This window comes from Anser brachyrhynchus (assembly GCF_964034855.1).
Source record: "Anser brachyrhynchus genome assembly, chromosome: 1".
Classification (NCBI taxonomy): Eukaryota; Metazoa; Chordata; class Aves; order Anseriformes; family Anatidae; genus Anser; species Anser brachyrhynchus.
The window spans coordinates 55,031,786-55,049,711 of NC_137694.1; the positions used below are offsets into that span (position 1 = coordinate 55,031,786).

At 56.6% G+C, this 17,926-nt stretch overlaps 1 protein-coding gene across 2 annotated transcripts; it reads left to right on the forward strand.

The window, feature by feature from the left end:
- Positions 1–1,135: 1,135 nt before the first annotated feature.
- CBX6 (chromobox 6) lies at positions 1,136–17,499 on the forward strand. 2 transcript variants are annotated; one of them, XM_080589603.1, is made up of 5 exons: positions 1,136–1,268; positions 1,409–1,452; positions 1,580–1,645; positions 1,799–1,865; positions 9,365–17,499. In XM_080589603.1, the coding sequence occupies exons 1-5, from the start codon at positions 1,200–1,202 to the stop codon at positions 10,340–10,342; spliced, it is 1,224 nt and encodes a 407-aa protein (XP_080445729.1). In that variant the 5' UTR covers positions 1,136–1,199; the 3' UTR covers positions 10,343–17,499. The 2 variants fall into 2 exon arrangements, with proteins under 2 accessions (XP_080445729.1, XP_080445730.1); XM_080589604.1 differs by having other exon boundaries at positions 9,419–17,499.
- Positions 17,500–17,926: the final 427 nt, after the last annotated feature.

Here is a 17,926-nt window from a genome sequence, read left to right on the forward strand (position 1 = left end):
AGAAATGTTCTCACACCTCCTGTTCTCCCCCTGTGCTCAAAGGCTGTGTGCCAGTGGTTCTGGGGAGGAAGGCCTCGTTGCACCCGCACATCTTGTTGCTTCCCCACAACTTTCCTGTGGGGACCAGCGGCTGCTCCGGGACTGCCACCTCCCCTGTCTGAGAGTTTTACTGGAAATGTGAACGAAACAAAGGAAATACCTGGGGATGCGGCTCTTCAGCCGCTGGTTTTGCTGCAAGAGGCCAAAAAAGAGCAAGTGTGGGCCGGGGCAAGACTTGTTCGAGCTCTGGGGCTGTGCAGCGAGCCTGGGCTCTGTCCTGTCACGAGGAGTGAGGAGCAGGCCCCAGGGAGCCCCCCATTTGCTGGGGGCACCTGGATGGGGAGCCTGAAGCACTCGTTTTTACAGACAGCGTTAATCAACGCAATTAAAAACACCAAAACACGGCGGGCACCGGCCACTTGCTCTTTTCCAGACGCGTCACAGCGCAGGCAGGATGAGGGCTGAGCACAAACGTGGTGCGGCGGGGGGCCCCCGGCCCGGCCGTCATTTTGTGTCACGGGCAGCCACTTGGGGTTGGTTGGGGTTCGCTGTTTTTCTGGGGGCGTTGTTGGGTTTTGGGGGTTCATTGGGGTTTGTTCGGATTTATCGGGGTTTAGTTCCCCCCCCTCCTGCCCCGTTACCACCTGCAAGATGTCATTCCTGCAGATCGAGGGTGCTCTTAGGGGAGCACTCGAGGCGGGGAATTCCCCCCGCACCCAACCATTTGCCTTTTATTACCATTATTATTAAGATTTTGGGGCCTGTTTCCCTTGCGGCGCCTCACGGCACGGAAAAGATGACGTGAAAAGAAGGAAAACGAGGTGTTTTTTACTTTTTACTCCCTTTTTTTTTAATTTTTTGATTTATTTTTGTGGGTTTTTTTTTTTGATCTTTAAGCATTTTTAATTATTTATTTTGCGGACCAACCCCACACACTCGACCCCTTTAACCCCCCCCCCCTAAAATTTTTTGGGGGGGGGGGGGGGTCACGCGCGGCCGCGGCGGGAGGGGGCGCGCGGGCGTGCGCGTACCCGCTTGGGGTGGGGGGGGGGGCGTTAGAGGCGGTCGTAGCGGCGCGGGGCGGGGCGGCGCGGGGGGGAGGCGGGCGGGCGGGATTATTATGGGCTGTGGGCGCCGCCGCCGCCGCCGAGGAGCCCAAGATGGAGCTGTCTGCAGTGGGGGAGCGCGTCTTCGCCGCCGAGTCCATCATCAAGCGGCGCATCCGAAAGGTGCGGGGCCGCCGGGCGGGGGGAGGGAGGGGGGGAGGGAGGGGGGCGCCGCCTGCCTCGGGTCCTTCCCCCGACCCGCTCTCACCATCCTTTATCCCCCCCCCTTTTTATTTTTATTTCCCCCCCCCCGTGTTTTTCAGGGGCGCATCGAGTACCTGGTGAAATGGAAGGGCTGGGCCATCAAGTGAGTGCGGGGGGCAGCGCCCCCCGGGGGGGTGCGTGGGGTGCGTGGGGGGGTGTATGGGGTGTGTGTGGGGGGGGGGGTCCTGGGGGCTCACCCCTTGCCCCTGTCTCGCCGCCCGCCCCGGCAGGTACAGCACCTGGGAGCCCGAGGAGAACATCCTGGACTCGCGCCTCATCGCCGCCTTCGAGCAGAAGTGAGTAGGGCCAGGCCCCGCGGGGTGCCCGGCCGTGGGGTGCCGCAGGGCCGGGGGCGAGCGGGGAGGAAGGGGGGCGGCCGCGGCCGTCGCCCCCGCGCTTCCCCCCGCTGGGACCCGTTCTAACTTCTCCACCGCTTCGGCTCCCCAAAGGGAACGGGAACGGGAGCTGTACGGGCCCAAGAAGAGAGGACCGAAGCCCAAAACTTTTCTCCTGAAGGTAACTCTCATTTAAATAACTCAGGCCTAGCCCGCCGCCTCGAGACCCCTCGCGGAGCCGTGCCCTTGGAAGGACCGCGCTTCCGCGCGCCCCGCTCGGGGGGGGGGGACGCGGGGCCGGCCGCCCGCGGCAGGGGGTAGGGAGGCAAGAGCCCAGCGGGTGCGTGCCTGGCGGGTGCCCCAGCAGGACGCTCGCACACGCGCGGCTGTGCGTGGCGAGGCTGCGGTCCCTGATCCGGAATCCTCTCCCCCCCTTTCACGGCCTTCTGCTGCTGTCGCAGTAGCGAGCGAGCCTGCCCCGCTCTCCCCCCCTGCCTTCAGCAGCCACCAGCCCGTGCCCTGCGACTTCGCAGCGCGCCGAGCGGCTGGGCGGCCGTGGCTGGAGTCCTGCTGCTTGCTGCTCGCGCTCTTCTGACCGCGTTTCGGCGTGTAGGTGCTCCGCGGGAGTCGCGTGGTTTGATCCGTAAGCTGCAGGCTGGTTTTGTTTTTTTGTTTTTTTTTTTTTTGGGGGGGGGGGAGGAATGTTTCTGCTCTGTGTAGGATAGCAGCTGGAGCTTGCAATTGCTCTCTGTCAGACCCTGCGCCTTTGCAAGAAGGTATCGTCGTAGCATCTCTGCCTTCTTGCAGAGAAGAATGACGAAGGGAGTCCTAGTGCAGCTTTCCTCTTAATTTTTTTACTTATTTTTTTTTTAATTCAGAAGCCTGGTAGCTGTGTGACATCTATGCGAGCTTTGTGGATTTATTTGTCCAAAGACAGAACTCCTTGCTTTCCTTCCTTCTCCCCGCCCCCCCCCCCCAACCTCCCCCAACTACCTTGATCACGGACTTCAGATGAACGTAGAAACACAATGCACCTTTGTATGGTTAAGGCACGTAAGGGAATTTGGAGCTTCCCTGGTTTCCAGTACGAAGCCCTGGGACAGCCGGAGTGGACCGTGTAGTAAGGTGTCTCCATCACCGAGTCAGTCTGTGGCTTTGAGCAAGTCATTTAGCCTTTGTGCATGTTTCCCCATCTGTGAAACAGGTTAATGCTCTCCTCTTGCTGGCAGCAGCAGCAGCTTTACTCAAGTTAGTGTAGCACTTTAACTGAATGAGCAGTGGAAAGAGCGATGAGGGGTAGGGTGTCACCTCTCCTCTGCTTTGAGAGCGCATAACGTAGGAGAAATGCAGGAATGGGCGTATCCTGATGCCCTGAGTAAAACCCAGGGGACAGTGGTAATCCTCCGAAAGTCCAGATGATAGATCTATCCTCCTTCTCTGTCGTTTTCCTCTCCTGCTGCTAAGTTTTTCAGTCTGCAGATACAGAAACTACAAACGTAACCGATCGGTACCACCTCTTAATCTTTGTACGGGGAAACTGGACTAGTTGGTTTTTCTCTTTCTGGCAGTCACGCGTTAAATGAAACCCTAGTGTTTAGGGTTCCAACAATGCAGAGGAAAGCTTAAAGGGAAACCACCGGCTTAAAATAGTTCTCTGCTTGAATTAAAAAATTCTGGTATTTGTAACACCTGGCATTGTTCAGCGGTAGAAGAGTGTATTTCTTCTTTGTTTATTCTGTGCTTTTGACTTTACCAGGTATAATCAGTTTCTTTTCTTTTGATTCTGAATGTGTTACGGCAAAATCCATTGCCAATTTTTTGCTCTCATTCAAACAAACAAACAAAAAAACAACCACAAAAAAAAAAAAGCAAGGAAAAAGAAAACAACAAAACCCACTCATTCCTCCTCTTCTCCCCTTGCTCTTTAAAACCTCCCAAACTTGGAACCTGAATTATTCAACAGCATCCTTTGAATCACGTCCCTGACACGTTTCCGTGGCACATCTTCCTTCTGCCAGCTTCTCAAATGTTACCGAAAACCCGTAGGTTTGTGTAACTGGCATGGTACTTTGGAGAAGGTGGGACGAGATGAGGGGGAGGACGTGCTCTCCTGAAGGCTGGTGCCCAGTCGTGCAGGGCAGGGCAGAGTCCCGTCGCTCTCGCTTCGTTTGCAGCTTGGAGAGACAGAGCCGGTGAAACTGCCGGTGCTCCGACTTGCCGTTTTCTTCAACTTCTGATCCTGCCTTAAAAAATAACACCCCAGGCCAGGCAGCGAGAAGTAACCGCGTCTCAGCCAGCTCCACCTGAACTTGTTCGAGCTCTGTTCAGGCAAACCTTGTGCAGCTAGAGAAGCGGCTGGGACCGGCACGCTAGTCAGCCAGTCCTGTTTGCTCCCCGTGCGGCTCGGTCAAATCTTCTGACCTGCTGAAGACGCAGGCGTGGCCTCTGATAACGCCGCAGGGCTGGCGCTGCCGCGGGACGAGTGGGACTCGCCTCTGCCTCGCGCATCGCTAGCGACCTTTTTGGTTCTCGGCTGCAGGATCTCTTGCCAGTGAGAATTTCGGAAGCAGGGGAAGAAATTTGACTCTCGCTTCCCAGAGGGAGTCTTTGGAGTTGGCAGTTAGAACAATATTCTTTTTGATCTGCTGGCTGAACAGATTAGGCCTGGGCGGAGTGACGTTTAAGTAGGAGCCTGGCCTAGGACTGCGTTGGTTGACTGGTCTGCCCTCGACTCAGTGGCTTGCTAGGATCTTCCACGTACGTCAGTGCTTGAACTTGGTCTTTTGAGCCTCCAGGAAGGCGTGGAAATACGTGCTCCGATATACCATTGTCCCCTGGCCTGTGTGGGTGTTTTAGGTTGCAGGTGGGGATAGGTTTATCCAGGGATTAGTTGTCAAAAGCTGCAGATAGGCACCCGGGGGGATTTGCAGAAAGCATTCCAGCAGGTTAGAGGCCCACGCCTTGGGAAAAGCTTTGAAAAGCTGCATCTTCAGCCACCTGCTGCCTTTGTGAGCCAGGCTCCCGTTGCAGAGAGCTGCGCAACGCTTGCCCTTTCGACCAGACTGCAAAGGGAAACCACGGGCCGGGCTCTGCGATACCGCCACCAAGATGGCCGGCCCCGTAAGGGACCCCTGCAAATTCCAACGGCGGAGTTTTTGGGCAGGAAATGGGTCTTTATCCTCCGCGTACTAGGGGCAAACTTTCCCACAGCTGAGATCAAGCTTGGCGGGAGGCTGTAATTCTTGGGAGGCTCCTGGTATGCTGCAAGCTTTGTGCCTGGGAAGCAGAGCCCTCGGTCTGGAACGGGCAACACGGCGCATAAGGCTCTTACCCTCCTGCTTCGGTGTCTGCCAGAAGTCTTCCTTGAGGACAGGTCCTTCAGCTTGAGGGTGGAGTGGCTGCTTGTGCAAGGTTAGAAAGAGACATTAACCGATCGTGCACGCTGTGGTAATCTTCCTCTTCTCCCCTGCTTCGTTTGCTCTTTATATTTTGCTTTTCCCTCGGCACTCCGCTGTGAGGAATGCAAAACTCACCAACTAATCTAATAAAGTCTAGCGCGTGCTATTAAGAGACAGAGCCCGGTCTCCAAGCTCAGTGGGTGGCTAGCAAAGACTCCTCTTCGGGGTGGCTGTAAATACACTGAGGGAAAAAGGCTGGAGAAGGTTAATAGGGAGAGAGAAGCAACTGAGAGCAGAGTAAAGGAGAGGCGGGGTGGGGGAGAGGGGGGAAGAAGGGGCAGAGCAGCATGTTGTTCTGTCACTTCGCCCTTCCTTGAACTCTGAAGTTGGAGCTGGGTTTCTTTTGATCTCTTCCCTGTTCGTAAATTATCCCCGAGCGGTTTGAAAACAGCCTGTTCCCCTTTGTAGCATTTTGTTCCCCATCCAGTAGGGAAACTTTAGTTTATGGCAGTGTTGCTTGGGAGAACTATGCTATGAACTGGCTTGCTGTTGCCTTGTCGCTTGGAAGGCTGCAGAAGAAAAAGGGCAATAAAAAGGCAGAATGGCAGCCAGAAAGGGGAAAGAAGAGCTCTTGCAAGTGCCGTTTGGAACAAGGACTGTGGGAATGCAGGTGGAGAATAAAAGACGAGGCAGAACCAGTAACGTGCGAGAGAGCAGCGCTACTACGGTGCAGCAGTGCTACGGGAGATCACTCGATTTTGAAATAATTAACGAGAAATCTGTTGCCTTGCAATCTGGAAGGAAAACAAAAAAAGACCTTGCGAAGGTTTTGATACGAGTCAGGTAAGCAAGCCTTCACCGAGCACGTGTCAGTGTACGTGCTTGTGCGCCTCAGCGCGTTAAGGGGATGAATGAACAAATATGCTCGCTGGGCCTCGAGGGACATTTATTCAGAAATAGTAGGGAACAAGGGAGATAATGCTAGTTCCCAGAGGCAATGGGAAAGAGCTGTACAAGCTAAATAAAGGTGATACATATCCCAAAAGGGAAGCGGGGGGAAGGGAAGCGATCCTAGCAATTGCCTCGCTCTCGTGACAGAGCACTGCAGCAAGCCTCCAGAAGCTGCCTCCTGATGTAGGCTGAGCTGTAAGCAGGGAGCGAATTACTTCATGTACGTGCTGAGTACTTCTTCAGCGGTGAGCAAATCCTGCGGGCGAACGCAGCCAAACCCAGCGAGGTAGTTCCCATTTGGAAAAGTTCTCGGTTGAGTAACAGCCCGGTGACGCGTCTGAGAGGATGGAACAGGTTTGTTTTCAAAGGCTTGGTGTTCGTACAGCTCTTGAGCGTGATAGAGTAACGCACCTGTAACAGGGAGAGGTGCGTTTCCAGCAGCTAAACCTGAACGCTGAGTCTCCTGGAAACGGCAGGTGCACGTTGCTTGAAGTTGGAAGCAAGAGAAGGAAATGACCGAGGCCAGAAAACGCCCTGTGCTCTGCAGGGAAGGGACCGGAGTTCGTGTAGTTGATGCCTGCATAAACCTGATCCTGCGGTAGGAATATGGAGCTTCGCAAGTGAGAGAGGGCTGAGGGGGCTGGTCTTAGATAGAGCATCCGATACTATTTTTCTTGAAACCTTACCTGGAGAAACAAGCTCAAGGTAACCCGCAGATTTGCATATTGTTCTTTGGAACTGGCGTCGAAGCTGGGCACTGGGAACAGCAGCGTAGCACCTGGGGAGCTCCTTGCTTACCCTGTCTCTTAACAGTTTGGCCAAGGAGGTCGACGGTTCATGTAGTCTGCGTGGAGAGCACCAAAACTGGAATTTAATGAACGCAGAGAGCTGAAACATGAGTTATGAAGAAGTGCCCCAGAAGTAACTGGAAACGCAGACACAGAGTAAATGAAGGAGACCTAGTTGTCGTGGCACGCTGGGAGAGTCCTAGGCACGGAGCAATGCTGGGTGCTAGCTGCTCCGTAAGCACAAAGCAAAGCCAGATCTCTGTTAAGACAGGACAGGAGCTGATTGATGTGCACAGACAGAAAACATGACAGCAGCAGGACTTTGGAAGTGGCCAAGCAGCGACGCTCCCAGCATTACCGTTTCTCTTTTCCCGTGGCTGATGGGAAACTTCACCGAGAAATTTGGGGTGTAGAAGGCATCCGTGGGTGTTTGCGATGGCTTCCTCTAAACCAGGGGGTGGTGGGGGAATAAGGCGTGCTGCTTTCTCAGGTGGGTAATGGGAGGCAGCCTTGTGAGCCAGCCACACTCAGAGTCCGCTCTGCGGGGCATGGGGCGGGCAGAGCCCCTTGGTGTGAGGCGTGGTTGTTGCCAGCGAGTTCATCTAGAAGACATGCAGCAGGAGAGGCCCTGAAGGATGTCTGTGCCTGCTTGCCTGGCTTCCCGGTCCCGTGTTTTGGAACAGGACATTGTGTCGCACTTTGCTATCCACTAAGCGGTGGTAAACTGGCGAGAAGCCCAAAGCATAAGAGCAGCAGTGCTGGAAGGGCTGTCTGCTTTTGGGGAAGGAAGAATAAAGTTCCTGATCCAGCCCGTGCTGGTATGTAACGTCGGAAAGCAAACTGCAGCTTTTTGTCCCGGTGTCCGCCATCTGCTTCAGAGGGACCTGTGAAGAGGAGGAGCGAGGACAGCCCTAAGTGTGCGTCTGTCTGTGCCTGTGCCCTTCTGAAGGGGTCTCCACGTCATGGATGGCTGGGGTAAGAGCACGGAGAGTTGAGGGAATCCATCCAGAGCTGCTGCTATGCTCCAGCCTGTTGGATGCCTGAGACAGAACCATGTCTGTCCATTTTCTGAACTGTTTTGGGCGTGGAGTGATGCGTGAGGCTGAATCCCCGGTGCGGGCGAACCTTCAGTCTGCATGCATACGGCAGGGGAAGGAGGCCTCATCCCTGCAGTCCTTTTACAGCCAGGATGTAAGGAGAATGCAGGGAACGACCCAGCATTAGCCGGGGAGGGACAAAATGTCTTCACGTCCCCGCTCCCTGCTCGTTCAAGGTCTGTGGTCCTTGCTGGGACCTCGGTGGGAGGCGAGGGGCACAGGGTGACAGCAGAGCTCTCTGGGGACGCGGGCCCAGGGCTCTGAGCTCATTGTGCAAGAGCAGGCCTGGGCCCCTTGCTTAGATCTGTTAGATTGCTGCCTTTACAAGAACATTTTTTTCCCCAGGCGTTTCTTCGGTAGGAGGCACAGCCTGCAGGGCGACAAAGGAGATGGTGTTGGGAGTGCTTAAGCTCTTAGCTGGCAGGCGGCCATCCCGATCTTGGCTTGCGTGAGGGGGCAACCGGAGAGGAAAGTTGGGGAAGAAAAGCAGCTGTCTCGTAGCACTGCAGTTCTGGTTGTGCCCACGAGATGGGGAAAGCTGCTCGCTAGACGGGTGACGGGAGAGGGGGCTCGCCCCATCAACCTGTGGGTTGCTTCTGCCTGTGGCCACCACTGAGGGGGGATGAGGATGGGGTTGAAATTGCTCCTGTCTCTCTGGTTCATGAACCAGGGCACTATCTCCAAGGGACAGAAGAGCTTAGAAGTCTTGTTCCTCTGCCCTGGCTCTTGGAGGGCTGGCACCACGCATTTAAGCCAGCGTTGCTCCTGCTGTTTCACTAACAGCTTTAAAAAAGGTATGGTGTTCAAAAGGACAAAGCAGCGTCTTCCTTGGAGATGCAGTTAAACTTCGCTCGAGCTCCAGCTCGCCTCATCTCCGGCTTTGAACATCGGACCTTGTTCACACAGCAGAACAGGGATCAGCAACCTGCCTGTGGTCTCGAGTTAAAAATTAAGCTTCGGGTCCCCGCGTTTCTTGTGCTTGGCAAAGACAACTTCATCAGACCACCCTCGCCCACCTCCATCTTTGTTTCTCAAGACCTACCGTGCTTAGTGGAAGAGCAGATATGCCTCGTTGTGGGAGGGGAAAAGCAAACTGGATGTAGTACTCTCTGCCTCCCCCTCATCTCCTGCTTATTTCCAGAGGACAGGGTGCAGCCCCCTCTCTTGAGACTGGATTTTAGTTTGGGACGCTCGCTCGGTGGCAGGCTGGGGACAGAACTGGGAATCTGGCACCGAAAGTGGGAGCTCACGCCGACAGAGCTGCGTTTTTGGGGCAGGGGGGTTCCAGGCCCAGATCACCGGTGGGTTCGAGGGGAGGTGGTGTGGATGTGTGGTTGTCATTAGTGTGTGACGTGGCATTGCTGTTCGGCGCCTGGCTCGAGATGTGGCTGCATTTGGGCTACCTCTCTGACCCTGTTTTTTTTTTCTCTCTCCCCACCACCGCAGGCTCGGGCCCAAGCGGAGGCCCTCCACATTGGGGATGTACACTTTTCTGTCAAGCCTGGTTCTAGCACCTCGTCTCCCAAGCTCCACTCCAGCGCCGCGGTGCACCGGCTCAAGAAAGACATCCGGCGATGCCACCGCATGTCCCGGCGCCCCCTGCCTCGCCCGGACCCCCAGAACGGGGGGAACGTGGGCGGCGGGGCCGGCATCCGTCCTCCCGTCTCGCCCTTCTCGGAGACCGTCCGCATCATTAACCGCAAGGTGAAGCCCCGCGAGCCCAAGCGCAGCCGCATCATCCTCAACCTCAAAGTCATTGACAAAGGTGGCAAGCCGGCCAACGGGACCGGGGGGGCCCTGGCTCGGCCCAAGATCCCGTCCCGAAACCGCGTCATCGGCAAGAGCAAAAAGTTCAGCGAGAGCGTCCTCCGCACCCAGATCCGCCACATGAAGTTCGGCGGCTTCTCGCTCTACAACAAGCCGTCCGCCGCGCCCGCCCCCTCCCTGGAGGGCAAAGGGGAGGCCGAAGGTTCCCAGGCGGCCTCCTGCGGGCTCATGATGGGCTCCACCCCGTACGATGCCCCCAGCTCCAGCTCCTCCGGCTGCCCGTCGCCCGCCCCCCACTCCTCCTCCGACCCAGATGATTCCCCTCCCAAGCTGCTTCCCGAGACCCTCAGCCCGGCCATCCCCGACTGGCGCGAGTCGGAGGTCCTCGACCTCTCGATCCCACCCGAGTCAGCTGCCACCAGCAAGCGTTCTCCCCCAGGAGGCTGCGGCGGGGGGCAGACGCCCTCCTTGTCCCTTTCTTCTTCTGAGCCGGAGCAGGAGGCCGGCGACTGGCGTCCCGAGATGTCCCCTTGCTCTAACGTGGTGGTCACGGATGTCACCAGCAACCTCCTCACGGTCACCATCAAGGAGTTCTGCAACGCGGAGGATTTTGAGAAGGTGGCGGCGGCGGGCGGCGGGGGAGGCGGCAGCAAGTGAGCGAGCCAGGTCCCCCTGCTCCAGGGGCGTGGGGGGAGCTCTACCTGCGAGAAGTCGTGGTGTGAATGGCTGTCCTTGGTTCTCTCCTTCTCCCCTGCGCTGTCCCTCATCCCTCACGGCCGCCTTTCCTCCTCCTCCTCCTCCTCCTCCTCCTCCCCTCCTGCCCGGAGGCTGGAGCGCTGCGCTGCAGGGGGAGCGGGAGGCGGAGGAGGCGGTGGTGGGGCTGGGGAGTGGTTGTTTGTCCTTGAGTGTGGTGTTGTCCAACCGGCGGTGGAGCCTTTGGGGCTGAGCGTGTGCCTGCGCCTGTGGGGAAGCCGCTCTTCCCCCTCCTCCCCCTTCCATCTTCGACAAAAACTGCAGAGGAGCTCCGGAGCCTTGAGGGGTGGACGGAAGAGGACTGGAGCCCCCACCCCCTGAGCCTTCCCCCCCACCCGAGGTGCATGCAGTCTCTTCCATTCCTCTATTTCCCCCTCGCCACGCCGCCGATCCTACCGTCCTCGCCCTCCTTGGCCCGCGGCCTGGATCCGCCATCTCCTGTGCTGCTGTGGTGGCTCCAGGTGCCCCAGGGCAAGGAGCAGAGGGGCGTGAGGTGAAGCGCCGTGCCTGGAAGGTGCTGGTGACAAAGCTGGGGCCGTGGGGCTGCCCCACGCCGCAAACCGTCCCACGTTGGCTTCCCCTTCCCTCTAACTATTGGTGCTACCTTGGCAGTTGTGCGGCCGCTTTCAGGTGGCCTGCTCCCTCCTCCTCCTCCCGCATCTTCCGACTTGCTCAGCCTTGCAGGGGGGAGAGGGGAGAGAAGAGGAGTCTGCTTCCAGCCAGATCTTCCTCCTGGCGTTCGTCACTTGCACTTGCCTGGGGGAGAGGGCATGAAATGTCCTCCCCCCCCCCGGCCCTTCTGTGGTGGGAGCGGGAGTTGGGCCTTGCGTCCGTCCCGCAGCCGGGGAGGAGAGGCGCTGACAGGGCCGCCCTTCTGCCTCCTGCCTGAGCTTCCCCTCGACCTTTTCGCTCCCCCCTGCTCCCTCAGAGGGAAGGGAGGACGCCGAGGTGGGCGGCTTGCTCTTCCCGCTTCCTTTCCTCTCTCCTTTCTCTGCCCAGAGCGGCCTGGAAGAGGGCTCCCCCCCTGTCATTTCAGGATCTGAAAGGGCCCGTACAACTGTCAACCAAAGGTGCTGACAAGAAATAACTCTCTCTCTCGCATCAGAAGCACGCGTGCTGGTTCTCTTCCCCTGAGAGCACCCCTGGGTCGATCTACAAATCCCTTTGTCCCTTGCAAGCAGGAGCAAGCAAGACCCGTAGCTGGCCCTTCTCTTCCGCACAGCTCCCTCTTTCCCCGACCACCCTTGTTCGTGTCCGGACCAGGCTCTCCCCTTCTCCTGCCTCTTCTGGCTTGCTCGGCTCCGTGTCAGCCGTAGGCGTGACAGTGAGATGCCGCTCCTTTGCTCTCCCTTCTCCCCCTCCTTGCATGTGGCTGGGCTGTGGGGACAAGGCGAGGAGGTGCTGACGGACCGACCCGTGGGAGCGCCTCGCCTCTCAGCCCCAGCCCCGGGATGGGGCCGAGGGCTTTTACCTCTACATACGTGGTGTGGAGGTGGAAAAGGGTGGGGGAAGGAAATTCCCTTCTGCGGGAGGATGCTCGGGAGCTCCCCCCTTGGCACACCCCTTCCTTTTCCTCTCCTCGTTTTAAGAGCTCAGTGGACGCTTTGGGGATGCGGTCGCATTCACGGCTGAAGCTTAGGGGCAGGGAGAAAGAGACTTCCCCGATCCATTCGCCGAGCTAAGGCTTCCTATAACTCGTTGGACTCGTGTGCGTGTCTGTATTAATACCTGCCTGTATTCTTTGTGTCTTTACTTTTTGCATCTTTCCTGTGCCTGGCACACCCGGGGATCCCTTATTTTAGCATAGCCTATCCATGCGACTGCAGCTTCAAAGATTGTAGTTCTAGGGAGAAGCTCTTCAGGAAATAGCAAGGAGATCTCTCTCTTATTCCCCTTCTAAACAACAACAACAAACTCTGCTATTTGGAGGCTGCAGGATAAGAGGAGCTTCTTTGTGGGGTGGATGCAAACTGGCCAGTCACTTTAGGTTGTTCAGTTGCTGTTTGGTGTGCGCGTGGTGATGTGTTTCGTTTTGTGGTAATGAGGTTCTGAAAACAAACAAACTGAAGCGTTTAAGCGGGAGATAAAAGGGAACTTTAATAGGAAACTCTTGATGTGTTTTGGCCAAGACGTGTTCGCTTGGCAGAATTCTTTTCCCCAGTGTCTCTTGTACGGTGTTCTTTGGGGGCGGGGGGCAGGAATCGTTTAACTGAAGGGTTTTTGCCTTTCTCCAGAGTGACAAGCAAGGGGACTGTCTGTGAAGAGCAAAACAGTGGGGTCATTGTAGGGATACTCCGCGAGGACCTTCTTCCTGTGGTGAGGAGACGGGGAGGGCTTGTTGTGGCAGAGGAACTCGTGCGGTAGATCCCCTCTGTGGAGGAAGAGAGGAGTACGATCCGGCTTGCAGACACAGCTCGACCGCTTGCGTGACGCGTCTCCCCCCGGGGGGGGGCGTCACCAGGTGGGAACCAAACCCTGAACCTCTGGATCTGAAACAAAGATCCCGTGCTCTTTTCGGGTTAGGTCTGCTAACCCGAAGGCAGCAGCAGCCTCAAAAGTTCCCTCGGGTGGACGAGCCGCTTGGGGCTGACTAACCGACCTTCGTATTCACGTGGGTTACGCTCCCCCTCCGAAATTTTTGCCCATGCTCCGTAACGGAGATGGGAGGAAAAGATCTCTCCGTGCCCCTTAGGAGGGGCATGGGGTGGAGGGAGGAGTTTATTTGAAAGTATCCCCTTCCCTTCCCCGTAACCCCTAGAAAAACAAAAAAAAAACAGGGAGATAATTCTCTGTGTCTGTGCCATGTTTGTTCTCTTGTTGTTGTGTTTTTAGAGGAGATTTTATGATGGAGTGGAAAAAGTGAAATGATTAGTTTTGCATAAAAAAAGAAAAGCTTAAAAAAAATTTCTACAGGGAGAGAGAGAGCGAGAGCGCGAGAGAGCGAGTTTAAAAATGAATAATAAATGCAGTGATTGCACAAACTGTAGTGGTTTTAGATGGTCCTTAGAGAAAAGAGTATTTTGTAGTATCGAAGCATGTGTGTCTGGGATGGTGTTTGGCTTGCTTGAACTGGAGGGAAAGGCATTCTTGGGACTGAGCAGCGACCTCCTAGCTGAAAAAGGCAAGTTGCGTGTTGGAGGAACCCTGTCTGCAAACCCTTCCCGTCCTTGCCTCCCAAGTGTCGGAGTGAGTTCCCTTCCCTCCCGTCCCTCTCCTGTGAGCTAAGGTGGAGTCTCCAAATGGTTTTTCCCCGGCCTTCAGCAGCGGCCGGCCCTCGTTCTGCCCGAGCGCGGGCCAGGCCCGCGACACGGAAACAGTTGACTTAACTTTGCATGCACAGCAAGCTGCTAGATTTGGGGTGGGCGCGTACCTTTCCTGCCAAATCGCCGTCTCTTCTCCTTTCCCTCCCCCGAGCCCACACGGGATTAAAGCCCGCGGGGGCTCACCTCCCGGGAAGCAGGCTCGCCCTCCCCTCCTTTTAGGGTCTCTGAGCTTTGCCCGGTGCCACGCAGGATTCACCCCGTCGGGACGGAGAGCCGAGCCCCAGCCGCGTGCCGCGCGGCGTCCCCTCTCTGGCTGCAGCCAGACCTTCGGGGGCGGGTGAAGGCGCTGCCTCGTGTGCTCAGAAGTCTTTGCCGAGAGGCATGCCCTCTTCTCCAGGCTCCGGGGAGGCAAGAGGAGGGCCCCGACGGGATTTTGCTCGAGCAGGGCTGCAATCTTCCCCTCCAGCCTCTCGGCGGGCGGGAGGGAAGAGCGTCCCTAACGCTTCCTCCAAGCGGGCAGGCAACGGGCGGGCGCTAGGTGCCCCAGCCGAGATGTCCGCTGCGCCTTCATCTGGCGCGTGGGAGCCACCTGATGTTGGTGTCTGAGCAGAAGGCAGCGGGCAGGGGACGCCAGGACAGTTCTCCTCGCCTGGACTTCTCCAGCGCGCTCGGCGGCGGCAGGCGACGGACGTCCCGACACCTCCCACAGCCTCCGCTGTTCTCGGGATCTTCCCCTTCTCTCTCTCTCCCTCCCTCCCTACCCGCCGAGGTCTCTCAGTGCTTCCCGCAGCCTTCAGCTCGGAGCGGCAGCCTCCCGTCTCGTGCTCTCTTCCCTCCTCGCCGAGCAGAGCGGGACTAGGGAGGCGCGAAGCCGATGAGATGCGAGCTCCTTTCGGGGTGGAAAACAGAGAAAATAGGCTGTGGTGAGCAGGCCCGGCTGCGGTGAGCCACGACTCGATTTCTGTTTTCGGAGGAGCGTTTCTCCGCGTCTCCCCTCACCGACGTTCCCAGGGGGATTTATGAAATAATAATAATGAAATAACGAAACCCGATCCTGCTCTTTACCAGGTAGGAGCTGTCTCCGAGCTGAGTCTTCCTAGGGATTTCACTCCCTTTCCCAGCCCCTCTTTGTAGAGGAGGTTTCGGCAGCTCCCGGTGCCGGGAGGTGACCACCTCTTTGGGGGCCTCCTGGCAGAAGAGGAAGAGCTTTCTCGGGGCTCTGCCGTGTGCTGGGGGTGCTGTCCCAAGTGTCCCCCCCCCCCAGCTTCTGCCCAGTCTGGGCTGTGGCATTAGTGAGACGGCTTGGGAGCAGATCTTTCTCCCCAGGGAGGTGTAACAAACCTGGAGCGCGTGTCTGGCTAAGTGCTTGTTTTTCCCCCTCGCCTCCTTCCCCACCTTCTGACAAGCCCTTTTTCCTCCTTGCCTGGCGCATCCTTTTACTCCAATGTCGCTTGCTTTTGCTGCATTTTTCGATCGCCCAATAATCGTGCAAGAGCTGGGATCTTATTTACTTTTTTATATAGAAATATATGAATATAAAAGAAACGCCCCCTCCCCTCTGCCACCACCCCCTTCTCCCCGCCACCCCGTGTGCAGCCCACCCCGTCCCACCCCGTGCTCCCCAGGCTGCATTTTTCTGAGGGTTGGTTTTATTTTTTTTTGGAGGGGGGAGGACGGGCTTTGGGCTCCCCCTGGGTTCGAGGTTCCCTCGTGGTTTGTTGCCTTTCCCCAGGGGTTTTGCCACCCTGTGCCTCTGCCTCCCTGCCACGATTCGGCTGAGGATGCCAGGAGCATGGATCCCGTGGTGTTTGCACGGGGCTGGCGGGGGCTGAGTATTGATTCAGAAATCCCCCTCTCCCTGCCTGTGCTTCCTTCCCTAGGCGACTCCAGCAAGCATCGTGGCGCTTCGGGTTTGAGCAAATAACTGGTTTTATTTTAAAAGGTTCCTAAGGTCCTTCCCAAAGCGCAATACGTAGGGTTTCTTTTTGGGGGTATAGACTGGAGGAGACGTTGGTCTGTCTCCATCCTCACCCTCTCCCTTCTTTGCCCATCCATCCTCTACTTTTCTCCCCTCTCGACGTTGCCCCGTGCTGGACCTTTGGCACCGGCAACTCCTCGCGCGCTCTGTGCAGCGAGTCCAAAGCGCCCTCCGTCCTGGCTGCCGCGCTTAAAAAGCTGCCACAGGGCTTCGGGTTCTTCTTCTTCTCTTCAAACTTCTCCTTCCGGCAGTGAAAGGTGCTGTTCCCCGTCTGCCCGTGGGAGACCAGGCTGTCTCCGGCAGCTCTTCTGTCCCTTCCTGCCTCTGTGCGGTGCGAAATGGAGCCTCTGCGGGGCTGTCCCCGGGTGAGGGTCCCTCTGAGGGATTTGCCTCGAAACCCTGCCCCTCCGAGGGGGATGGAGGATTGGAAAGCGCAGAGCAGGAGCTCTGATGTGGCACGCGGAGGAAACAAAGTGATGGAAGGGCAGCTGGACGCAGTGCGACACCAGCCTCGGGAGCAGCTCGAAAAACGCATCTTGCGGGGAGAGAAGGGGCACGGTCGGGACGAGCCCCTGAAGAGCCAGCTCCCAGCAGAGCCCCCGGCTCCCGTGGCTTTGTGTGGGGCTCCGGCTTCGCCCTGGCGTGCAGGGGCCGAGGCTGCCCCCCGGGCAGAGACGTGGCAGGTAGGTTCTCCTCGGCAGGTAGGTGGCCGAAGGGGCGAGCCCGCTGCAGCCAGGCCTGCTGGCTGCGGAGGAGGACGTGGTCTTAGGTCAAGTTCTCAAACGGAATAAATAAATAAATAAATAAATAAAAAATCTCCGTGATGACTCGTGTTAGGACAAAGTCGTCATGCCTGTGCCCCCTTCTTGCCCCCATTAGCTTGGTTTGCTGTCCTCCCCTCCTCTTCCCCTATCCCCTGCCGTGAAGCCTTGTTTGCTCCTCAAGAACGGAGGACTCTCTCTCTACTTTGGGATTTCTTTTTTGTTTTCGTTTGTTTCCCTTTTGGGTAGAAAGTTGTCCGGTGGTGGTGGAGGACAGGGGCCTGCCTCATCTGTTTCTTCCTTTCACCTTCCCCAGTGCCAAGCTTAGGCTCGAATCCTGCAGGTTCCTGCAACTCTTTCAAACGCCAAGCAGGCAAAAGTTGCCCCACTGAGCTCTGTGGTACTCGGGTGCTTCAGATCCTGCCTGCGCTTGAGTTTTGGCAGCACCAGAGCCTTACTCTTTCTCTTAGAGAAGGGCAGAACTAACTCCTAGAGTGCTGGTGGTTCTGGTGCACCCCATCTGTCTCTTCATTTCCCCTCACTTGGCATACTGAGTGAAGGGGGTCATTTTTTTTTTTAATTTAAAACAAACCTAAATATGTATCTTGTAATTTTTTTTTTATTTTGAAAAAAAAAATGCATTTAAGAATTGTGCACGGATGAATTGTATATCTATATATTTTTTTTTTGTCTTGCAATTTCCATTTTAAATAGTGTTTGCTTTTGTTCTGTTTTTTGTTGTGTTTTTTTTTTTTTTTGGTTTTGTTTTGTTTTTAATCCAGTTCCCAGCTGGCTAAACTCTGTCTAGAGCGGATGGGTGGGAGGCACAGCCGCCGGAGGGGCGATTGAATCGCCCCTTCCCCTGGCGCTTCCCGCAAAGAAAACTGGTTTGCTCCAGGTTTTGGGGGTGGGGGTTGTGCTAATTACTCTTGTATTCTTGTACATTTTGTTCTTTCTGCTGCTCTTGAATATTGTATCAATGCCAGAAATGGGGAGTTAAAAAAAGAAAAAAAAAATGAAAAAAAAAAAATTAACCCCAATAAATTGTTACATTCCAAACGTGGTGGTTGTTCTTGGGGGGGTTGTGATGGGGGTCTGGGGGGAAGGTGGGATGGGGGCAACTGGAAATGTCTGCTCTGTTCTGAGCTGCGATGGGGGAAGGGGGTGGTTTGGGGCCATGAGGGCTGGCATGGGCGCACCATGGTGCGAACCGTGGTGACTTAATATTTGCTGGGTAGTTTCTCGGTACTGCCCGTGCCTGGCGCCGTGCGAGGTGCCCAGTGACCAAAACTCCCCATAACGCTGCTGTTCCCTGACATGAGTCTTGTCCAGCTGGGGTTGCTGCGGGAGGATCCCTGTTTTGCCACCTCGGGGAGCATCTCCAGCGTCCGCGGCTCACGAAGCCCCGGGGCAGCCCTCTCCAGAAACGGTGCGCCCTTGGCAGGGATCGCTGCCCGCCGAAGCAGAGCACGGCCAAGATTTTGTG